The sequence below is a fragment of the Rhinichthys klamathensis genome, unplaced genomic scaffold (assembly GCF_029890125.1).
Source record: "Rhinichthys klamathensis goyatoka isolate OS25496 unplaced genomic scaffold, OSU_Roscu_1.1 h1tg000693l_1, whole genome shotgun sequence".
Classification (NCBI taxonomy): Eukaryota; Metazoa; Chordata; class Actinopteri; order Cypriniformes; family Leuciscidae; genus Rhinichthys; species Rhinichthys klamathensis.
In genome coordinates this window covers 511,698-527,960 of record NW_026607120.1, presented here as the reverse complement: position 1 = coordinate 527,960, position 16,263 = coordinate 511,698, and the positions used below count along the sequence as shown (strand labels likewise).

Below are 16,263 nucleotides of genomic sequence, written 5' to 3'. Positions count from 1 at the left end.
TTTTGAAACACTATAAAATCCTACTGGTACTGTACATAGTGTCCAAAAGTTGAAAGCTATCATACAAAAAGTGCATGATGTGTTTGTCCAAAATGAGTGGGATCAAACATTGCTTTAGATTGATTGGTCTTTTGTATGCATGAAGGCAAACACACATATTTCGCATATTTCAGAGTTCACTTTGGCCAGCATGGCAGTAGATCAATCTCATTGCATACAGGGTACATACAAAAGGGGAATAAAGTTAATGTCAGTTCACAAAAGTAAAGATTCTATCACTGAAAACAGACAGAATTTGCATTTCTCTGAAAGCTGAGGTCAGTCTACCCTTCAATGAGATTCTTGTGTCGGAAAATAATTGGTTTTGTGAGGAAAATCAGGTTGCATGTCGGCTTGCATAAGCAGTTAAGACTGCAGATCTGGACCGTGAGCGCCTGCTGTGGAGAGATTGCTTCCCTAATTTGTCACGCTTGAGCACGTAAATGACATGTCAGGCAGACGGTTTAACATTTAATAGTAGCAGCAGATGATGCACTCGCCAACAGAGGACAAAAGGTGCATTTCAGTACAGACTGGAATTGTTGACGGACAGTTTTAATTCAGTCTGCTAACATGTCATTTAAAACATTCTGTCCTCAATGCAGAGAACATGCAAAATGTCACACTCCAACCAACATGTGAAACCAAAAGTCCAATAATTGCCTGATTTTTTTGTTGTTGTCATTTTTAAAATTATTATTAATTAAAAACTTTAAAAACCATAAACAGTGTCAACTGAGAAAACTTTGTAAACAAAATACAGCTAATGTAGAAAAAGGCAACTTAAGTTACCAAATGTTCAGTTGTTTCTTGAACTTTCAAAAGCAACTGAATGTGGACAAAGGAAAAATGAAACAAGAGAAATCCTTTAAACACGTCTTTTTTTATGAAATAGCTGCCAAAATGCATATGCCATTATAGATTGATAACATATACTCTTTGCTTGTGTTATCAAATACAAAGACACCGCCTCCACATTCATAGTGTTGAAATGAAGAAAAAAAAGGACCATATAACGATATCAAAGCCAATGTAATATTGATAAAACATGCTTTAGCCTAAAATGCCAGAGATAGAATGTATTGGACTGTATTTCATCCAATTATAGCTCTATGATATACAAGCTTAAAGGGATCCTCCACCCAAAAATGAAAATTCTGTCATCATTTACTCACCCTCAAGTTGTTGCAAACCTGTATGAGTTTCTTTCTTCTGCTGAACACAAAGGAAGATATGTTGAAGAACGATTGGAACCAAACGGTTGTTTGGCACCATTGACCTCCATAGTAGAAAAAAAAAATACTATGGAAGTCAATGGTGCCAAAGTTCCAATCGTTCTTCAAAACATCTTCCTTTGTGTTCAGCAGAAGAAATTAACTCATACAGGTTTGCAACAACTTGAGGGTGAGCAAATGATGACAGAATTTTAATTTTTGGGTGGAGTATCCCTTTAACACAAAAGTGATCTGCTGAATCTGATCAACATAAATGTTTGAACCTGGTAAACATTTTAAATTTACGTCTGTGCATAACTCCTGACATTGTAACGTGAATTTTGGTGTATTAGTGACGAAATGTCAGCAATAAAATAACCATTTTATTTTGTTTGTGCAACTGCTGCTACTGCAAAGGCAGGATTTTAAGCAATTAAATCATTAAGTTAAATTTGTTTGTCATCTAAAATGAGCAAAATGTCAAAATCGAAATGTACATGGGATATAATCTTGCTCTGTATACGATACACAATATTTCAGTTTATAAATGGCATAGATTCTGTAAATCGATATTCATATTTGTATATAGTTTGTTCATAATTAAATGTAAAAACGTCAACTTAAAACACAAGAGCACTATACACCAAATAAAAGTAGCAGTCAGACACGTTAAACCTTTTGAATCTCAAGAGGGAATGATGCCAACTTCAAGAGAAAATCTTTCTTTGTCTACCGTACTATTGAAATGTCAGTTAAATTATTATTCTTATTATTTTACATTATTTCTAACTCTTTTAAAAGTTACACCAGCACACTGGAAAAAAAGGTAAACATTTTCCTCCAAACCCCTCCTCTGAGTTTCGGTTTGAGTCCAGGAGTAAAGATGGCTGAGAACGTGCTTCTGTGTTTTAGTCCACAGTAAAGTTTTCAGCATTTTTTTTTTGTCTATAATGACATGATCCAATATTTCTAGAAGAGATTTGTGTTAGCCAGGGGGCTTCTGTTCAGTTCCCTCACATACCTGTGTGTTCATACAGGCAGTCTGCAGCAATTTAAAATAAGAAAACATTTAGAAAACATGCGTCCGTGTCAGGCTGACTCGTCCTTTAGTCTCTGTACACGCAAGTCCGCCAGAAAGAAGGGAGAATGTGTGGTACATCACTCTGATTTGTGACAGTACAGGTCTTTGAGTGCCTTAAGTTCCTCGATGAGCGTTTTGTTCTGGTTCTCCAAAACGGCCACACGGTTCTCCAGACACTTGACATATTCCTTTTTCTTCCGACGGCACTCACGAGCGGCCTCTCTGGAGGAGGAAAGAAATGTTGCATCTATTTAGCCGATGTTTTGACGACTCTTTTTGGTCCAAAATGGGGTTGTCAATATAAGTACTCAATACCAGAATTTTGACTATTTAAAAATTCATTTTTTTAAGATAAATGTTAAATAAATAAATAAAATAAAATGACATTTAGTAAACACAGACCCATATGCAGACCCATACAATTTGCATATGCAAATTAGTCCCCGTCTTCACTCAATCACACCTGATCCACTCGGTCAACTGTAGTAAACGCTACACGACTGCAAGTGGAAATATTGGTTTAATTGAGCCATACAGTAAAAACAAAAATGATTCCGACACCAGATATCATTTTTTTTACTAGTGGGTGCAGGACACTATAGTTCATTTATGTAAGTGAGGATAGCAAAATAAAGTAAACTGTGACATATTATACCCAAAACTCCTTCATACAGTGGACTACCAGTAAAATAAAATAAAAATTGGGACCAAAAATGATTCGGACACTTTGACCTGACCATGTTTTGCAAGTGTTTTTTCTTTAATTGCAAATTACCTTTTTAAACCACAGACTGAACAAAATTAAGCATTGCTTGGTAATTGGTTGACCTAAATTGGTATTATCTAATTTAACAGCTGACAGCTATTCAACCTAATTCATCTGTGAGAGAGTCAAACAGAAGGATGGCCAAAACCAGTGAAATATCAACTGATTTAATAACTCTGAGAAATAACTCTATTTTATTTTATTACCATTTTCTAAACTAGAGCGAATAAACTGTGATAATGTGAGAAATGTAGAAGCTATCTGAATACATTTTGTTTTGACTGTATATGTTTGAACCACTCCAGTGCGTATTTGTATTCTTAGCTCTCTAGAGAACGTCAAATGTTTCTATGTACTACGCGTTTTTGCAGCGGTGAGCAATGTAGCCAATCACAGACATGTTTGTTGATCTCTTGAACACAGTGACCAATCAGGGTTGTTTAATTTGTGGTAATTTTTAATATAGTAATCCAAACATATGCTTGTGACGGAAGAGAACAGGGGTGGTTTCAAACCGCTTAATGTCTAATAAATAGAACCAATATGTGACCCGATCTGGCGAAATGAGTCGGAAGTCGCAACGTTCTATTTTAAGATATGGGCCGATTATGTGGAAAAACAATGAAATAATATATATATATTTTTTTGTGCTAATTTCAAAGAGCAGACATTCAAAAATAATCTCCCAATGTTTCGTAGTCCAGATAATTGAGTAAAGGTATTTAAATTACTATTAAAGTGTACAAAGTTTTACTAAATTCGCTGGGAATGAACATTGCTTTTCTCAACTCCTCTCGTCACCTCTGAGCATTTCCCGGGTATCCCCTGAAACGTCACTATCTCTGCTCTTTAAATGGTGTTACACGTTGTATAGAACCAATCAAAAAGCTTAGAAATCTACACAAATGCTGATAATTTGTCGATGGGAAGCCATTTCGACTGACCGGCACGCGATTGGTCCAGCCACCCTCCTGTCAGACTCGCAGCAAGCGCTCTGTGTAATAAACAAGCTAGCAGATCTCATCAGAAACATTAAATATTATTAATTTGAGAAATGTCGCTGTCAAAAGCGAGCAAAGTTGCCAAAGCGTCATCAAGCCCCCTGGCCATTGCACACTGAGTCCGCGTTTTTTTCGTATGTGTTTTTTCGTATTGATTCGTTGGCTCCGAATTGTCAAAACACCATTCAAACTGCTTGCTACGGATGCGAAAAACTTACGATTGTTTTTATATCCTCCTGAGACCCAGAAAAAAAAGTTTTTTGAATTTAGTTTTTTTCCATGTCATCACACTGTTTAGAGCACAATAAACAAATAGTAAAAAAACATATATATAAAATAATATTTTATTCATACGTTATGCTATGTCCTCTGTAGTGGACGCCAGGACTAAGTTGTTTAAAAAATAAAATGACATGAAATTATATGTATAGGCAAAAACAATGGGATTTTTTTTTCAATCACCAATACATTTTGGGGTTTCAGGATTTTTTCAACCAAAATTTGTATAAAGATTATTCTCAACTATGTTATGAAAGAAATAATGGAATGAATTGATACACCATTTTACTTTTTGCAATATGTGGGTAAAATGGCCATAAGTTAATATTCCCATTCAATGCAATGTATCTATACACTGTATCTAATTTGCACATTAATGTGTTCTGGGAGCAACATTTAATAAAAGAATAAAGGGTAATAATTGGAGTAATAATTGGCAACATTTTAATAATAATATCTAACATTTCATAGGAATATTGATGTATAATTTATTTCCATATTCACTTGTCGTGTCTCCCAGAATGCCTGATAAACATGATTTTAGTCCTGATGTCCTCTACAGTGGACACGTTTGAAATCAATGCCCTGTTCTGTAACAGAAAGTTTTTTTTTTTTTAAACCCCTTAACATTTTCCTGAGATGTTGTTTTATGAAATACAATTTGAAAAGTAGTCCAATTTATATTATAATTACACTATATTATCATATTTCCATAAGAATGCTACATTTGATCACTAAATTAATGTCAGACATTTTTAAAGACCAAGGAGAAGTTGTTTTCATGGTGAAACCTCCAAACATTTGGTATCTCTGAAAAGTCCTGAATGTGCTCTTTACAGGACACCCAGGTTGTGTCATGTGACATGTATGATGTCAGAGAAATTCACTAAAATATAATGTCCACTACAGTGGACAAAAGTCTATTCTTGGGTCCCAGGAGGATATAACGGATGAAAGTTTCGTAGTGTGCACGCGTGATTGACATAACGTGATTGACAAATGTGAATGAGTGTAGCTATTTATCTGCAAGGAGAATCCATTACAATGTGTTTGATTAACCCAATATTTAACTGTTGGTATCTCCGTTATGAATTTGTTACGCTGTTATTGTCAACTAGCCTACACTAAGATATGATTGCATAGACTAGCATTATTTGATCTCTGTTTCCTTGTCTCTCTGCCTCTCACTTTCTCTCTCTCTCTCTCTCTCTCTCTCTCTCTCTCTCTCTCTCTCTCTCTCTCTCTCTCTCTCTCTCTCTCTCTCTCTCTCTCTCTCTCTCTCTCTCTCTCTCTCTCTCTCTCTCTCTCTCTCACACACACACACACACAGACACACACACCCTCTCTCTCAAGCAAAAATGTAGCACCTCTGTTCAATCTTTCTGATTTTAGTACATTTTTGTAAAAGGTAGGCCTACTGTTAAATTATTTATTCAAATAAAAACTTTTAAAATAATTTGAGCTTCAGCCTGGTTTAATAGCATTTATATATTAATGTCTTTGGTCAAATTAAGCTGTAAAATAAATAGTTTATCCCTTTACATGTAATGGATTTTGAAAGATATCAACAAAAAACGGGCAAAAAACTTTAAAAGCGATTTTCTCAGGTTTTCAATTGGAAAAAGAGGGCAGACGACCATAATTCAAATGTGTATATCTTTACAACCATTCAAGGTATGACTTTGACTAGGATATCAATTGAAAGCTTATGGTCTCCTCTTTCCATTAATAACAAAATCTCAAATTTTTAATTTGGGTCACTGTGACTCATTTTGCTGGATCAGGTCACATATTTTGTCACTAATCTGTTTTTTTTTTTTTTTTTTTTTGTCCTGGCTGTTCACATGAGATGGGCTATATTTACAATTAATATCTCGCAAACAGCTCTCGAGTATTGATAGTCAGTACTTGTACTACTGATACTGTTAAAAAGACTGATATTGTGTACACTACTGTTCAAAAGTTTGATGTCAGTAAGATTTTTTTTAATTAGTCAAATTGTATGCATTAAATTGATTTAATTTGATAGTAAAGACACTTAAAACATATATAAAAATATTCTATTTCAAATAAATGCTGTTCTTTTTAACTTTCTACTCCTATCACTGTTTCTACAAAAATATTAAGCAGCACAACTGTTTTCAGCATTGATGATAATAAAAAAAATTAAGAAATTCCCCATATTACAATGATTTATGAGGGATTGTGTGACACTGAAGACTGGAGTAATGGCTGCTAAAAATTCAGCTTGCCATCACAGGAATAAATTATATTATTTGCGACCAATAGTGAAAAGGTTTGCTTTTACCAAATTTCTTTTTGGTGTTTACCTGTTTTTCATGAGGCGGACTTCCCTTTTGCGTGTGGCTTCTTCAGCACCTCCTTGGCTTGGCAGGGCCGGGGAGGATGCCATGACCACACCTGGAGCAATAGTGCTGGTTGGGGCAGTACGAATTTGATAGGCCTGCACATCTCCAGAAGCAGCTGTCGGGCAGACAAAACACAGCCAACAAACAATGAATCAATAGTGAGTTTGACTCAAAGAACAACATCAAATCATAGAATATTAATGGCTAAACGACTTCATACAGAACAATAAGTATAACGATAACTATATTAGCGATAATCGTTCTGTATATTACAAGCGCACTGCAGTTTTGTCGTCTGCCACTTTAAATGCTCAAGCTCTTTACAGCATGATGGATTCTGATTGGCTGTCTGTTTTTTATCGCTCTTTAGCTGGACAAATTGTATAGTTATAGTTATCATCGTTGGTGTGAATGGCCCTTACCTTTTGCAGTGGCCCAGAATAATAAAATAGGTCAACAAGTTAAAAACATCAAATAAAAATGTATACTATTTACTTATTTAATAAATGACCTGGTTTGTATCATTGTGAAAAAAATTCAACTTACCTTGTACGACTACTTGATTGCTGGGCACCAGTATCTGCTGACCATCACTGGTCTGTGCGTACTGCAGGATGGTGGTCCCTTGCTGGGCTCCTGCATTTGTCATGGTGAGAGTCTGCAATCCCTGCATTCCATCTGTGCCATTATTTGCAAGCTGAATGGCTCCACCCTGTGTAATGGCGACTGAAGGAGAAATGGCAATTAAGAGGTTGTCACTGATTTGGTGAGAATGTTTGCACATGGCACTATGTGTCTAAGAACCAAACAAGTTGGAGTTATGGTCAGGGCTTTTGCGACCTTTTTTCCTGCCAGTGCGACTAAATTTTACTAGGTCACACAGGTGCCACCACCACATTGCCCAACTGATAAGTGATAAGAGCTGCCTTTTATGTTGCATATGAGAAAAATCAAACGAGACGGAAGTGAAACGAAACCGTGAGCTGCGCTGCATGGATCGTTCATCAGCTCTGAGCAATAAAAGAGAGTGCAGCACGAGCACAGAACAGGTTTGCTCTCGGGCCGATCTTAAGCATGCGACACCGTTATTACACAGCGCTGGTTAATTCTAGGGGTGCTCCGATCAGGATTTTTGGGGCCGATCGCCGATTACTGGAAGCTGTATCACCCGATACCGATCACCGATTACAGGGTCTATTTGAAGACTTCTTTTTATCATGTAGCATTACTTATTAAACTATATTTAACAACAATGTACATTAAGTATTACATTTAAGAGAAGACAATGCATAATGAATTGACACCTGTGTATTTATTTGCAAGCAACATGTATTAACATAGCAGCTTGGTTATTGGGAGCAGCTTAGGGCTTGACATACAACTTTCCTGTAGAATATAAAATAAAATTAATAAAAGACAGAACAGTCTTTAAATTTAGCTTTAGACTACTTTAAACTAAAAACAGCAACAAAAAAGGCTATAGCCAAAATAATGTTTTGAGTCAGTCAGCCATCAGTTTTTCTAATACACTTAAAGGACCACCGGTAGTAAAGTGCACAGCAACAAAAAACAAAACAAAAACAAAACTAACAACTTCCATATCTGTATCTATAACTTTGCTTTTTTCTGGGATGCTTAGTCAGATTTTGTGGGCATTTAGAGAGGAAGAGAAACCTTGTGTGTGTGTGTGTGTGTGAAGAACCCTTGCAAAATTATTTTAAACAGATTAAGAAAGCCACCACTACTGGTCACATCTATGGTTAGATTGATTTTTTTTTAGATCCAGTGAAGTCTGTCCCACCATGTACCTAATATAAATAAATAAAACATCTTCAGTTAACTAGCAGATCATTCATTTAGTTCGCTATTAAATAAGAAATCTAGCGCTAAAATGTGTTTTTGAACTCAAGCTGCGCGCTCGTTGCTGCGGCGATCAGTTGCATGGATACAGTGCTCTGTGCCTCGCGCAGTCTTCACTCGGACGCGCGCTTCAATCTATCGCCGTTGCGGACTCAGTCTATTCATTCCGGTGTAATCACAAAATAAAACACAAACGTATCCTTGCTTGATATAACTGTAACCGCTGATGAACATATTCAGTTTTGATGAGAGAAAAAAATATGTACGAGTGATTTGACGGACGCGGGGGGTTGGATACATTTTTGTCATTGGTTGTTGCGTTAAATCTTACCCAGATACAATAGTGCTATTTTCTGATTGGCTATTGTGTAGCTCGACGAACAACACCAGAGGAAACGCGCTTGATTCATGCCGGTTCCACAGTGAGAGAAGGTTTGTGAGAGAAGGTTCTGCGGCATATTAAATATATTACAAATAGTTTTTCAGCGTGAGAAATACAATGTGTGGTGGGAGAGCGTGACAAAAGACCGAAATGAGTGACTGTCACGCTCAATGCTTGACACTTGAGAGCCCTGTTGTAGAATTGCCAGACCGGTGAAGCCATTTTTACCAGGGCGTAAAAAAATTGTCTCGCGAGTTTTGCGTCATCTGATCGGCTTTTCTGGATCGGCCTTTATAGAGACCGCCGATCACACATCCCAAAGCAATTATCGGCCGATTATGATCGGCGACCGATCAATCGGAGCACCCTTAGTTAATTCGCCTCAGAATTGACAACCATCACAGCGAGATCTAGTGGGAAGCATTCAAATTTGATGCAGAATTCTCTGTTATGAATCATAGATATCAGATCAAACAGTGCTAACAGTGAAACCAGGAGAAACTTTGTGCCATGCCATAAATTATGAGCTATTGAAGGCTTTTCAATGCACAAATCACCAACATTCACCATGGATTTAATGTAGCAATGCTTACTGTAACCATGGTATTGTGGCAGAAATAGTAGAATGTTAATTTTTTATTTTTTTTACATTATTCATCTAAGTGTTTGTACAACCTTTTATGAGAGAAATTCAAGCACTTTCCAAAGGCTTTCAAGAGCTTCACACTTTTTCCAGCACTTAAAAGCTCTAAATATTACCCAGTTTGATTTCTTTAAGTTTAAAGATGTAGAAAAACTAAAACTTCATGGCAAACAAACACGTATTTAAAAAAAAGACATGAAATTACCACTATAATCAGTAGACGGTGGCAGAGGAGCACTTATTGACTTATTAGCCATTTCCATTCTCGAATATTTGGAAAAAAGTAGGACGTCACAAAGTCTCCTAAAAAAGAAAAACTTTTCTTCACATTGTGACTGAATTACACAGAAAACAAGTAAAGAGTGCTCCTTTTATAATCACTGAAGCTGTCAGTCAGTTCAGTAAGATACTATAGAAGAACAATCGTACATTTAATAAAGAGTAGAAAATATTTAAATTGTTTCCGATAAAAACGTGTTTTTTGCACGTTACTGTTGTTAATAAAAGTTAATTTTACCTGCATCTCAACTCAAACCTAGTGCTTTACTGTCAAATGTGCATTTTAAAGAAATAAACATGTAATATTATTAGTAGCTGCACTTATAAATGCAAGCCAATAGTAATTTTACTGGCGCTACCATCTGTACAACTAAGTGGCACCGGTGCTGCTGCTCTCAAATGTTATTCTGGAGCCCTGTATAGTCTAAAGGTGCTCCAAACATGTTGAGCAATGATGCTAAAGTGGGAGAATCAGAATATCTCAACTTCATTTGTGGACTTTAACGTACTGTACTGGCCACTGCTGGTCTGATATATTGGGGTTGGCACTGTCACTGTAGTGATGGAAGGCGCAGTGTCCTCCTCGGATTTCTCTTCTTCAATTCTCGGAACTCCTGGAGCATCTGATGACAGGTCATTCAGGATTTTCCTATAGATCACAAATAACTGTTGACTGGAAAATTCCTTATGTAATGCAAAAACCTTCAAGAAACGTATATGTACCTATATGAGGGGCGTCTAGAAAGGATCTCTCTTCGTTTTTGACAATCGGTCACACTGTCCACTGACTCCTGTGAGTCCTCACTCTCCGCTACTGTGGAAATCTGAGCAACAGACAATTGTGTCATGCGTAGCACTGACTATATAACATAAATTTCACATAATTGCATGTTAAGACAATCATGTGAGGTAAATGGAATATCTTTTCACCTGTCAATCAGTCATGAACATCTAGGCCCTGTTTACACCAGGTAAAGATGCGTTTTCGTCAATCTGATCACAAGTGGACGACGGTAAATAACAGGTGTAAACGGGGTCTAAATCGTTTTGAGCTTGTCCACTTAGTCGAAAACACAAATGCTTTCATAGTGAAATTTGCTCATGTGGTCAAATGTGTTCGAACAGCCACAAAAGAACGCCTACTGACCTAACGCGTAAACATTATGGGAAGCGCGATAGCCAGACGAGTATTTACACCTGGTCGGCTGAAGACTCAAGTTTGGTTTGAAGACAAAAGCGTTCCAAGCACAATGTTCTCTCAACATTCCTAATTTCTAACACGCACTCACAGTGTTCAGCAGTCTGTCAAAGCAGGAACGAAAGTATGCTGCTCTCCGTATGTTTTTCCTTCGTATCTGGTCGTGTTTGTATGTAAATTGCGCGAGCTTATCTTGTCCAATAGATCGAAAGATCTAACAAAGTCCATAGATTTACCCGCCCATTGACTCTCCCATCGAAGAAATTAGGACAGAAGTGGTTGAAAGTGGACATAAGAGACGGACAAAAGATCCAATTGACCATAATGCATCTTAATACCAGGTGTAAACAGGGCCCTAGAGATGTTGGAGGCATTAAGTTGTCTTACCTGGACAGTTTGCACCTGTGGTGACTGAATGACTGAAGGCTGAGCGGCCTGGATAACTCCGTGCACCTGTACCGTCTGACCATTGGGCAGTTGCACCAGGGTGACTGTGGGCGCTGTGCCACTTGCATGTCCGGCAGCCATCGTTACCTATCCAACAACACACACAGAGTCAAACTTAGATGTTCTGTTTCTAATGTCAGAATCTTGACTGAGTGTTTCAGCTCTTCATGTTTCAAAATGTTGAAATGATGATGTCCTGAGTTCATTTGACGTACTGTTTGGAGTACCTGTCCAAGAGTGGCGATTTGGGCCTGTGTGAGCTGTTGGTTCTCATTTTCAGAGACCGCAGTTTCTGCACCCTGTTGGGCATCGGCTCCCGACTCCATGGTCATTGAGTTAGCTGGTGAGAAACCAGATGGAATCTGACATCTTTAGAGTGTTTTTTTTTTTCTTTGTGAATTTGCCACATGAACAACTAAACAAAGTGGCATTTAATTAAAACAAAACAAAACAAAACAAAACAAAAAAGATGTGCACAGATAAACCATTTATAATAAATACTGCAGTAATCCATTCAAAAATAAGATTTGTCCATTGTGATTTTATGGTGACATTAATTACATACACTACCGTTCAAAAGTTTGGGGTCAGTGAGAATTTTATTTTTATTTTTTGGAGGAAAGAAATCAATACTTTTATTTATCAAGGACAGTAAAGACATTTATAATGTTACAAAAGATTCTATTTCAAACAAATGCTGTTCTTTTGAACTTCCTATTCATCAAAGAATCCTAAAGAAAAACAAAAAACTGTACAACTGACAGACCAACAACTGTTTCAACATTGATAATAATAATAAATGTTTCTTGAGCATCAAATCCTCATATTATACTGATTTGTGAAGGATCATTTGACACTGAAGACACTGACACTGGTGATGCTGAAAATTCAGCTTTGATCACAGGAATAAATTACACTTTACTATATATTCACACAGAAAACAGCTGATTTACACTGGAGATAATATTTAATACTATAACTGATTTTTGTTGTATTTTTAATCAAATAAGCGCAGCCATGGTTAGCAGAAGAGAATTCTTTTAAAAGTATTTAAAATCGTACCGACCCCAAACTTTTGAACGGTAGTGTACATGATTAATATGTTAAGCAAGTTAATTTCTATTAATACTAGTATACTACTATTACAGTCTCAACCTAAAACTTTGGATGTGGCATTGCAGATGAAGCATACATACCTATAAGAGGGGAACCTAGGCAGAATCTTCAGACTGTCCAGTGTCCGCTGACTCTGTTAAGTCCTCACTACTGTGGAAATCTGATCAGACAGACACAGAAAAGTCACTATACTAGTCAGCAACTTTGACATTTCTTTGAAAATCATCCTCCATGGCACTGAGGAAATATTGAGAGAAAACCTCTGCAAACACTTTTGTTGGTATACAGTATCAATCTGACAAGACTACCAATTGAGATGAGGACAAAGTGGCATTAAAACTCAAGTGTGTAATTGTAATGCTTTCTTCTATTACAGCTTAATATGAAGAAGCAACTTTAAGTAATTAGCAGGTTGATTCCCCAATAAAGTATAAAGACTATGGCTCTGTGGTGACATCAGTGCAAGTAATATCAGATTAGACAGTTCCATCCTTCCTTGTTACAGTGACTTGTATAAATGAATGGGCATTAAGTACCAGTGTTGCATGGCATCCTGGTGCCATGATAGTATGAGTCATTGCCATGCTATAACAAACAATGCATCTAAGCGAGTGGTATAATACTTAGTATCATAATATAGTTTAGCTGATATAGTACTGTATGATTAAGAGCACGAAAAACCCAACTCAAGAAAAGGTTAAAATCTACTAAATAGTTTTTTCCAGTTTTATAAGACAAGCAGATTAAAATGAAGCTAAAGACTTTCTTGGAAAAGGGAGCTAATTTTAGAATATCCAAATATAGACACATATTTGTCAAGTCTAAATCGTTCCTGTGCTGCAACTCTATATGGAGTTTTAATTGAATCATTTGACATTATGTCGGAAATAAGGGTGCAGATTTCCTGTACTCGAGACAAGCACAGTTATGAATCAATACTATGGCTGTTTGGACTAAAAACTGAGACTGCAACACTGCATGCCCATTGATAAACATTCTTCCCAGAAACCTTTCTTGTCCAGGGAAGAAAATGCATAAAATATGTCTTGTCTAAATGTAAGATACAGAAACCAACAGCTGAATCCTTGCTGAACATGTTTACAGTCAGGATACATTGAACTCTGACTTTTGATGCTTTGGCACAAAATATTGGCAGGTCTCTCTCTCTGAACATATGACTACATAAGCCACACTAAAAGATGCAATGCATTACAGTGCCCAATGGAAATTAATCGAAATCCCAGTGTGAATGTAAAGAGTTTGTAGGTTCTCATTAAAGAAAGTCCCAGTGCGCAACCCCTAGGTGCTCTGAAAATCTTTATTTCTGCATTGGTGTACAATAACGTCTGATATGAGATTGTAAACGTACTAGTGCACTGGCCAGTGATAAAAATTAAGTACTGCAATAAAGGTTATCATATAGCATTTTGTTTTATTAAAAGTGCATCCCAATATGCTGTGAATGCAGTCCTGACTTCCCTTGACTGTTCAGCATGTGTATTGGAGTGTCTGACCTCTAGACTACCTGGTGGAGAGGAAGAGTTGGATTACTTTAACCCATATACAGCTAACCAGGCCAGGCTATAGGGCTTTTAATGACTGGCTTCAGCAGCCCTCTTGAATGCTAGAGGGGCTAAGGTATGCTAACTTATGCTAGAGGCTAAGATATGATAAAACAGTTGATGAAAACGTGTAGAAGTTTTTTTCTTCTTCAAATGCATAATCACTAATAACAATGGAAATATCAGACTCGATCAAAAATGAACAAAAACTAAAGTAATAATACAATATATTAAATATTAAAATACAATATATTATAATATTAAAAGTAATATTAGAAAGGTAAAAACATATATTAGGATATAAAATGATATAAATACAATATCAAAAAGTAATGATAAAATGTAAAAGAATATATTTAAAAAAATAACACAATGTTTTATTACCATTAGTGGAAGTATTTTAAATACATGTTGTGTGTAAAACAATAAGGGCAATTGAGCACTTTGAAATAGAAAAAGATGAGAAAGAGTCTGAGAGCTCGAGCCCCGGAATGGCACGCGTGAACCGATAGTAATGTGATCTCATGACGCTTAAAGTCTATCTGTGGTTTGATTGGTCATGCGTAGCTCTCCCTCTACTTTTCAAATCCTATTTTCTGCCAGACAGATTATTCTACGAAACACATAGCTATTGTGCATTCCTTGATCTTTACATCTAAAACTGTAAGCATGAAATCAAATGACAGCCTACACATATTATAATTAAATACTTGATTGCATAAAAAAAAAAAGGTTGGCACTGTGTGGACAAGTTAGGAAAAATGCCTTAAAATGCATAACGTTAATCAAGATCACTAGTATTTGAATAGGTTTTTGCTATTTAACATGCAATTATGCAATACAATATTGCATTTCTTTATTCGTCATGTGCAGTACAGGAGGTAAAAAGTTTCCCATATTGTGCATAAAAACGGTAACGTTATTTACTTGAGGGCGTGCAATCACAGCCCTTGGAATAATAATGAAACTATGAAACCCAGTCCTAAAAGATTGCAATATCATCAGGGCATAGACTATCCAAAATATCGCACAATGCATCAAGGGCATTAGAGAAGATTAAATTATTCCTGAATGATATAAGAGTATTACACCCTGAATCCACCAGGCAGCACACATTTTGTCTAGCCAGTGTGTGAAAGAAGACGACAAGAAAAAGGGGAAAACCGACATATGAACTGCAAAGATGCATAAAGAAACTCAGAAATGTTGTGCATCCATATTTCGTTGCATTTTAAATGATCAGCCATGCATCAAGATTTCCCACCCTGGGTTTGTGTTGCTCTCCCGTTTGCCTCCCCTCCCTCTGCATGCAACAACTACAGCCGCCATGATCTCTTTGTTTCCAACGGGCCGAACCCAAACCAGACTTATATGCCATTCGGGACGAGCCCTTTCCCTCCGGACACTTGTCTCCTCTTACCGATACAGACTCCCTCCGTCACTCTCGAGCCCTCGGAGCTCCACTTTTATTCAGGCCGACACGTAAGAGACCGCGTCAGGCTACACCTCCGTCGCGTCACCGAGAACAACAACACAGAGAACGAGACGAAAATCCGATCATCAACCCACTGCACTGAGCGAGAGCGGCCGAGAGCGTGGCGGAAAAAGCCGAGTGGTGACGAATACAGACGAAGCACGACCGAGGCTTGACGAAATATTGCGAATACGACGTACTTGAACAAGAATTTGTGAATGAAACTCGACAAATATTTTTTAAAACAGAAAATTGTTTAGCATACGTAGAAACATCCAACCACATTCTTGACCAGGCTGGGAACAGCTGGAACCAGCAAACCATTTTCAGCAGGGTTTTTTGTCAGAAGCTTACCTCTATAATGCAAAACATTGCTAAACGTCATGTTCATCAATTAATAATTAATTCAACATAAATTATCAAGACAGCTAAGATAAATCACCCCTATTATTAGCATGGTCGACTTCAGCTTTTCCAAATGAATATGCAGAGGGCTGGCAAACATACACTGTCATTGTAGAAGAGGGAGAGGAATAACGATAGACAATTTTGT

General features: G+C 37.0%; 1 protein-coding gene across 2 annotated transcripts; it reads right to left on the bottom strand.

Moving 5' to 3' along the window:
- Positions 1 to 2,061: 2,061 nt before the first annotated feature.
- creb1b (cAMP responsive element binding protein 1b) lies at positions 2,062 to 15,812 on the bottom strand. 2 transcript variants are annotated; one of them, XM_056242069.1, is made up of 9 exons: positions 15,657 to 15,812; positions 12,755 to 12,834; positions 11,774 to 11,898; positions 11,499 to 11,645; positions 10,637 to 10,737; positions 10,423 to 10,562; positions 7,296 to 7,475; positions 6,711 to 6,864; positions 2,062 to 2,556 (listed from the first exon to the last, which is right to left on the bottom strand). In XM_056242069.1, the coding sequence occupies exons 3-9, from the start codon at positions 11,888 to 11,890 to the stop codon at positions 2,412 to 2,414; spliced, it is 984 nt and encodes a 327-aa protein (XP_056098044.1). In that variant the 5' UTR covers positions 11,891 to 11,898; positions 12,755 to 12,834; positions 15,657 to 15,812; the 3' UTR covers positions 2,062 to 2,411. The 2 variants fall into 2 exon arrangements, with proteins under 2 accessions (XP_056098044.1, XP_056098045.1); XM_056242070.1 differs by having other exon boundaries at positions 11,786 to 11,898.
- Between the last annotated feature and the right edge of the window lie 451 nt (positions 15,813 to 16,263).

Coding starts and splice junctions, on each gene's coding strand:
- creb1b (XM_056242069.1), bottom strand. CDS start 11,890: ATGACCATGGAGTCGGGAGCCGATGCCCAACAGGGTGCAGAAACTGCG. Junction 10,738..11,498: donor CACAGGTGCAAACTGTCCAG/GTAAGACAACTT, acceptor TCTGTTGCTCAG/ATTTCCACAGTAGCGGAGAG. Junction 2,557..6,710: donor GTCCGCCTCATGAAAAACAG/GTAAACACCAAA, acceptor TTCCTCCTCCAG/AGAGGCCGCTCGTGAGTGCC.